The 8,130-nt window shown below is 35.6% G+C and overlaps 1 protein-coding gene and 1 long non-coding RNA gene across 4 annotated transcripts; both read right to left on the bottom strand.

The window, feature by feature from the left end:
- Positions 1 to 229: 229 nt before the first annotated feature.
- Positions 230 to 1,722, bottom strand: LOC106350688. Its single transcript, XM_013790538.2, has 3 exons — positions 1,578 to 1,722; positions 701 to 1,505; positions 230 to 590 (listed from the first exon to the last, which is right to left on the bottom strand). Exons 1-3 carry the CDS (start codon positions 1,720 to 1,722, stop codon positions 230 to 232), a joined length of 1,311 nt encoding a protein of 436 aa, XP_013645992.2.
- Positions 1,723 to 5,129: 3,407 nt separating this feature from the next.
- Positions 5,130 to 7,452, bottom strand: LOC106348705. 3 transcript variants are annotated; one of them, XR_001270995.3, is made up of 7 exons: positions 7,120 to 7,452; positions 6,884 to 7,048; positions 6,581 to 6,806; positions 6,278 to 6,495; positions 6,154 to 6,204; positions 5,893 to 6,080; positions 5,130 to 5,606 (listed from the first exon to the last, which is right to left on the bottom strand). It is a non-coding gene; the product is annotated as an uncharacterized LOC106348705 (long non-coding RNA). The 3 variants fall into 3 exon arrangements; XR_007325803.1 differs by having other exon boundaries at positions 5,130 to 5,532; XR_001270994.3 differs by lacking the exon at positions 5,130 to 5,606 and having other exon boundaries at positions 5,779 to 6,080; positions 7,120 to 7,450.
- Between the last annotated feature and the right edge of the window lie 678 nt (positions 7,453 to 8,130).

Genomic DNA, 8,130 nt, shown 5'->3' with positions numbered 1-8,130 from the left:
TTCATGTGCTGCCTCAAATTGTTGTTTTTTTTTCAAACAAGTTTAAGACTATGTTTCTTGTTATTTCTTGGTGATTATCATCTACTAGAACCAATAATTTTGCAAATACCCAATTGTCACAAACATAGATCGATTAGTCTCAAGAGTTTAGCAAATACCAAATAGTCAAATAGGTTCTTAAACAGAAGATCAATATGTTTCAAGATCAATAAGAAACAAAACAGAGACATCAGAACACACAGAACAAACTAGATGGGTAAATCACATGTTCCTCTCTTGTGTCCTTCGGTACCACAACGACTGCACTTGTGCTTTTTATTTTTTCTTGATCCTTGAGAAGATTTATCTTGTCTTCTACTGATTCATACCTTCTCTTTATTGGCCGACCATCACTATTTTTTGTCTCTGGTGGTAAAACCTTAGCAAGTTTAACCTCAGCAGGGACATTCCATTCAGACTCTGGAACTGCTATTGCATTAATGCATTCCGCATAGGCGGTTCTCCACGCTGCAGTGGTGTATAAGCTGTCAGTAAATCTGTGCATTTCCATGCCTGTACCAACAAAAACGTGATTGATTGGAGTCGATATGCTGAAATTACCAAAAATAAGTTGGTCCTAAGTTCATGTGTTTATACTTCCATACCTCGTGAATATATTGCAGAAATGACGTGTCAGCAAGGAATTTTTCCTATATTGTACTTCCCACATGTGCATGTTCTTCTTTCCAAATCAACATGACAATCATATATGTTTCCTTTCACAAGCGATTTGAAGTCGTCAACCTTGTAGAATTGAAACCCTTTTGCCTTCAGAATTCTCCTATCAATATTTTTCTCCACCTTAGTGGTTAAAGGATCAAGATGCTTAGAGCTTACCACACGACGCTCATAGAACCATCGAGTCAACAGTTCTCTTATACTATCTAGCAAAGGAATAACCGGATATTCTCTAGGTATTCTCAGAACTGAATTTATCGACTCTGCAGGGTTTGTGGTCCTAATGTCATACCTTTCACCAGAGAAGAGAGAACGAGCCCATTTGCGCACATCAGCCTCCCGTAGATATCTTCCAAGCTCATGACTCATTTCAAAAATTTCGGTGATACGTTCCTGAAATTCAGTGTACCAATATGCCCGTGAAGCCTTTTCCACCAAGGCACTCAACCCTTTTGTCTTGAAAAATGCAACCACATTGGTCAACAAGTGATGAATGCAAATTCCATGTGTTGATTGAGGGTAGACAGTCCCAATCGCTTTAGAAATAGATGCATTTCTATCTGAGACAAAAGCTAGGTCTTGACAATCAGTAATATCCACTTTCAACTGTCTGAAGAACCACCCCCATGAATCGTCATTCTCCGAATCAACAACCCCAAATGCAATCGGATACAAATTAGAGTTACCATCTACAGCAGTAGAAACAAGTAGAACTCTTTTGTATTTATTTTTCAGAAAAGTTCCATCAACAACAATCACCCTTCGCATTGCATTGTAGAATCCTCTAACTGATTGCCCAAATGACATAAATAGATGCATGAATCATCCTTTCTCATTACTTTCATAGTGAGTATGCATACCAGGATTAGCTTCTTTAATCATATGCAAATATGCTGGCATTTTAGCATAACTGCGATCTTGTATACCTCTAGCAGCTGCAATAGCAAACTCACGAGCTTCCCAAGCGTGCCAATAAGTAATCTCACAACTATGCTCCAATCTCATAAATTGAATGATTTCATTTGCTTTTGGGCCATCGTTTGCATCTTCAAATCGATGTTGTATAAGAGTCCCAATTGTTTTTACCGATGTTGTTTTTCCGAATTTCCTTTTCTTTGAAGGAGCACATGAATGTCTTCCCTCGCACTGGTTGAGCATGAAATATGTAGACCCATCTATACCTTCTGCACGCACAGTCCAGTTGCACAATGCATCCTTACATCGAATATACAACTATTTTCTCGTGGATTTGAAAACAGTGTAATCAAAATTATTCTTCATAGCCAAAATTTCCATTGTGGCCTTCAGAACCCCTTTACTTCTGAAAATTTGATCATTCTTCATGAAATCTCCTCTCCAAGCTTGACCATCCTTTTCACTTTCTCCGTTGTTTTCACTCTTTAACCCAGCATCACCGGAACCATCCACAATGACATGATCCTTCCTTCTATCACAAGACTCCTTTGACGGCTTCACAAAACCTGCTCGATTTATCTCAGGAACTTCTTCATCCTCAACATTACTTGAATCACACGGCTCCTTATTCAAATCGATATTGACTTGTTCTTTTGGGTTTACACCCAAACCAGAGAACGTGACACACAAGGTAGTAGATGAATCCCTCTTTGCATACGCCACAAAATTAGATGTTTACCGATTACTGGTGATAACAATTGGAGGATTCTTTCTTTGATTCACCATCGAATAACTGAACTCGGTATTAAGAACATTATGGTCCACCCCATAATCCTCACACACAATCCTCTTGAGCTTCTCCAATGGATTAGTAGTTTCTAATGTTACCATTCGACCACACCTTGCTTTGTCTACCACAAAACTCCACTCTTCACTGCAACTAGACACCCATTCACCTGATTTAACATAGATTAGAACCATGTTGTATTGATAGAGAGAAGAGATGACTTTTTGGATGAAGAAGAGAGAAACAGAAACGAAGAGTAAAAGATCGTGGGCGGAGGAGGAGGAGAAGAATGTGGAGAAAATATTCTCAAATATATTTTGAGAGATTTAGGGTAGATTTAGTTTAGATTTAGGAAACTTCTTTAACCGAATATGAAAGTTTCCATATTTTCACGATTTGCCTAGAATATGTACACTACCTAAGCAGAACACCGTATAGTAGGTGAGAAATGTATTTTTCTGTAGGCGTCATATAAGGTAAAAGGTAGAACAAGTTATGTCGCATAATATAACCGACATATATCATTGAGTTGTGGCTATATATCGTTATCAAGCTGTAGGTAGACCGAAGACATCTTTCTTTATTATAACGTAACTGATTCTATCTTTGCTAGAATATACAAGAAATGTTAGTTTACGGTATATACCCTTGATATATCTATGTTTAAAACTTAGAATCAGACATATAAACTAGGTAGATTACCTGAGTATTCTAACTGGAACTAGAAGATAAAATAAAATATGATTCCATTTTTTTAAAAAAAAGTTTAAACATATATATATTGTCGTACTTATGTTTCCAACAGTTTTCATATTTTTTACATTTTTAAAATTCAATTTACTATTTTTCCCATTAAAAAAAGGTAAAACATGTCCAGAATTGCTTAAAGTATGAGAAGTCTTATTGTGACAAACAAAGTTCAAAGTGTCCCATTTTTCCAGTTCTCCGAAAAAAATACAGGAAAAGAATTTGTGTTCCTTAGTAGAAATAGATTTAGGCAATACAATAAACCAATTTTGAATTTTTCGTTAAGAAAGCAATTGATTTTAAGGTTGAAACTTAATATATGGTATCCATTATCTGATCCGGAATCCATTCCAATCTGCTCCGAAAAACGGACATTCGGGGGATGGGGGGTCCGTATTTGGAATGATTTTATGGATCCAACAGATTCGGATAGTGAAATTTTAGGTCCGGATCCGGATTATTATATAATTTAAAAATTTTAAATATATTTATATTTATATATGCATATTATATTATATTATATATATTTTATATAAAAAAATAATGTTATTAAATTTCAATAATTTTCAAGTTTTTGTTTACAAAAATAAATTTAAATACAAAAATTGATTATTAACTTGTTAGTTTTAAAATTTAATTTTATATTTATTTTATTTTAAATATTCAAAACCGAATCCGGACATTCGAAACATATTTATTCAAAAGGATAATATCATACCAGTCATTCTTGTGTTGGTTGTAAAATATAGAAAACTTTATTACCATGTCTCTCTTTTACCATATATTATATGATTTCTATGTTGATTAAACGTAAATAAAACTTGAAGGAAATATGATATAGAAAGCTTGTAACACAATGCAAATATATATAAGTGAGAGTTATTTAATGGTGGTAGTGATACATATGAAAAAAACTAATGATGTCCTCAACACTGATATTTCTATATGTTTTTAAAATATCATTTAGAAAAAATATATTATATTATTTGGTTCTCACATTTCACTAAAAACTAATCATCAAAATTAATACTATAGTTAATATATAATTTATTAAAACATTTACTGCATTCACTTGTTTTCACAGTAAAAAATCAATCAACTATACTAATCTAAATAACAGCAGTAACAGAAAGTCAAAAATGCCTAAATAATATACCAAAGTTTAAAAAAAATTAAAAAGAAAAATATGAGTTGCGTGGTCATCTTGATGATATTGATTGCATTTTGGACAGTAGTTGATGATATTGCTTGCATTTTGGACAGACATATATGCTTTGTTAACCATAAGAACAGGATGCCAACAAAATATCGCGCAGATGATGCATATCCACATCCTCAGCGTGTTGCCTTTGTGACTCAGCTGAAGAAAGCAGAGACCATCTACTTCTAAGATGCGATGAGAGCAAGCAAATATGGGATCTGGTGCTTCGGAGATTAGGCTACGACACATTAGACTTCATCTCCTGGGTTGTGTTCTCGGATTGGTTAATGCAAGGACTCCACGGTTCCTCAAGCGCCTAGCCTCTCATGCTGCAACCTATAACACTCGGACAGAAAGACAGTCTGTGATATAATTATGGGCAAAACACAGAAGAAAACATTCAAAAATCTAATGCAGTCATGGCTTGTTTCTGAGTTTTATTTAAATGTTTCTGAGTTTCACCTTGTTTTATTTTATTTTTGCCAACATCAACTCCAGCTAGTTTACAAACCCTTCTTATTTTTATATAAAATTCACATTTATATACAAGTACGTGCATATACATTATTATAGAGCTTAGTAATATTCAATTATTCATTTGATTCAATATAATATATTTGTATATATATATGCCTTTATGTATATGATATGATGTGTACATAGCTTAAGTACATTGAAATAGCAAATGTTTATTATAAAAAAATGTTACAACGAAGCACATATTTTAAAATAAAAACACATAGGCAGTTTTTTTTTTTTTTTTGAAACACAACTTTTTCATTAACTTCAACTTGCTTGATTACAAATGATAGAGGGAATTGTCCATCCTCTTTGAATCAAATGATTGTACACATCATATCATATACATAAAGGCATATATATATACAAATATATTATATTGAATATGAAAACAGGATTACTGCATATGGAACTGCTTTCTCTAACTTTGGAGTAAGATCTCTTGTGTCACGACTTCCAATGGTTGAAATGAGATCTCTTGTGTAAACTGAGCACTGCCCCGACGAACGGCTGAAGAAGATGCTCCAAAATCCATGTTCAAACAACCATGCTAAGAACTATAACGACCTCGACGAATGTTCTTTCGGAAAATGAGCATATCACGGTACCGCTTCATCCCTTCGCGTTTCATCACCATCTCTCTTGTCTGAGCACAAGTTTTGTCGCTTTGCATTGTGATTATTATTTTTTGTTTGTTGCAAAATCAGCAGGCTTAAAACCCTATAGATTGTGAGACGATATAACTCAAACCCACTTTGCTTTTATAAGGGCTATTAGAGCATCTCCATTGGTTAGAGCCTTTAATGGGTTCTTAAAATTAATTTAATAGTTAATTGTGCATTTTATGAAGTTTAGAACTCCTATTAATGTAATTAGTTGTGTGAAGGTCCAATGGGAAAACTCCTATGAGGTTCTTAATTTTTTTTTTTTTTAGAAATTGAATTATTAAAAGAGAGTTTCAGCACTAATGAAGAGACCATTAAAGCAAAGAGGCTTAGGAACAAACTTGGGATAGATGCATACAACGCATCATCGTAATGATCCTTGTTGTTCACGAGATACGCAGTACGATAGAAGAAGACAAGGAAACACAAAGAAGGTGAAGCTGTATCGCTAGTAACGGGAAGTAAGAAATGTCTGTGTATAGAGCCTCAGTGCCTGTTAAAATGACAATGGACATAACCACAACAATGTCTGCAACAACAACAACAAGTAGTAAAGTTAGAAAGAACTAACTAGCATAAAGGTGCAGTGAATGTTTTGTTACCGCTGCTCATCTTTGGGCTGCTGACTTTGATCCCACTAGTCGCTGAAAGAACTATGAGAAGATTGTTTTGTCATCAACCTTGAGTAAAAAGAAAAGAAAGAAAGGCAGGAAGGTTGTTGATTACCGGAGATGGCTGGAGTTAAGACACCATCACCAATCATCATACACGTCCCGAGAAGAACAACAAAGAGAAGAGCTGTCTTCCTAGATTCTTTACTCTCCAACCACTTCTTTGTTTTAGCAGCAAAAGACCCTTCAGCGACTAAAGTTCGACTATAAGTAGTCAGATCCTCATCGCTGCGTTGCTGATTCGGAATAAGCTTCACTTTAGCATGTCATTAGCTTTGCAGACACACAAACACTAATTAGTATAAAATAAACCGGTTTGGTTTCAAAACAACGATCAAGCTTTTTACAAGCTTCTTACCTTGACCATTGTCATTAGCTTTGCAGACAATGAACACATACTTGATGAGAGGTATAAGCAGAAGAGAGTAAATGATCAAAGAAAGAGCCCCGATCACATCTTAACTATCCTTAATGCCATCAGGGAATGTATTGTAGAACACATACAATGGAGAAGTCCCTAAATCGCCGTAAACTATGCCTAGACTTTGGAATGATAGTCTCAGTAACATCCACATTGACAAGCCCTGATAACAAGTCGTATTAAAAAAAAAGTCTAAACTTTCTTGAAACTGAAACAGAGTAAAACAGAGAAAGTCGTTACCTTTTCTCTGTACATGTTCTCTGAACCTGACCATCCCTTCCTGAATATGTTCAAGCTCTTATCCTCTATTGTCGTATAGCTTTTGATTCCCATTGCAGCCTTGTTATTAAATCTAGTGTTCTTGAGGAACCCATCAACGGAACCTGACCTCATTAACCATAGATGCTGCAATGGAAACAACAAACATCAAAATAAAAATCTCACCAACTTAAATCAGAGGCTTAACAGAAAATTACCGGCTTTAGGATTGAGTTTGGTGAACTGGAAGAACTCATCAGCTGAGCAAACTCTGTACCAATAGTCGCTGAGGTCGACGGCAAGCAATTGTCTGAGTTTCATCCTTCCCTGAATCTTTGCTTTCTCTTGAAGCCTTCTTCTCTTCTGATCTTCATCATAGCCTCAGACGGAGATTTTGCCTAACCCAGAAGGATGAGAAGAGATTGAGAGAGGAGACAGAGTGATCGAGAATGGAAGAGGAAGATAAACTGATTTCGCACAAACGCCGGCGAAGGAGAGAGAGACATTAAGGAGAGTCCAATAGAAAACAGCCACGTAAGGGCTTCTTACCGATTCTAAGAGCAGCCGCATTAATGAACCCCCGGTTGGGGTTCATCATGTGAATTTTTTATTTTTTATTTTTTTTCATTTTTCGTTTGATTTTTTTTTTTAAAAATAAAAAATAAAAAAATTGACCAATAGCGGGCCGCCACGTGGCGTGGAGGCCGCTGAGACCCGGGTTCATGCAGAAGGAGCGTTGCGAAACAGAGTCGTGACTGTAGCATATTTTAATAATTTTTTTTTTCGGGAAGCGTGTGAACCTCCCTTATGAACTCCTAATGCTGGTGCCCTAAGAACAAGAGCATCGGTCAACATCTTTTCAATTTTTTATTATTAAATTTTTTTTTTTTTTTGATTTAGCAAAAAAAAAAAACTAGATCAATCGCGGGCCGCCACGTGTCGTGGGATCCGCACTACAGTGATGAACTTTAAGAGAAAGGGTTCACACGAGAGAGGCGGAACGAGCCGAAGTCATCGGTTATGCTTATTTTAATATTTTTTTTCGTAAAACGTGCAACCCCCCTCCCCTGTGAACCCCCGCTGCGCATGCCCTAATAAGCCCAAATTAGACACCGGTTCTCTGTTATTTTTGCATTTTTCATTTTTTTTTTTTAACTTTTTCTTAAAACCCCTACTATGAAACTCCCGATGGAGTTGGTCTTATATATTTTGTTGCCCTGATTTTTCAG

The sequence above is a fragment of the Brassica napus genome, chromosome C7, assembly GCF_020379485.1.
Source record: "Brassica napus cultivar Da-Ae chromosome C7, Da-Ae, whole genome shotgun sequence".
NCBI lineage: Eukaryota > Viridiplantae > Streptophyta > Magnoliopsida > Brassicales > Brassicaceae > Brassica > Brassica napus.
Note: the sequence above shows the minus strand (reverse complement) of the source record. Positions and strands in the feature narration are given on the sequence as shown.

Bases quoted from the DNA above. Each gene is read 5' to 3' on its own strand.
- LOC106350688 (XM_013790538.2), bottom strand. From the start codon at position 1,722: ATGAGATTGGAGCATAGTTGTGAGATTACTTATTGGCACGCTTGGGAA. The intron at 1,506-1,577 runs GTATGCATACTC...TTGGGCAATCAG, and splicing joins GATTAAAGAAGCTAATCCTG to TTAGAGGATTCTACAATGCA. The intron at 591-700 runs GTACAATATAGG...TGGTAATTTCAG, and splicing joins AGAACATGCACATGTGGGAA to CATATCGACTCCAATCAATC.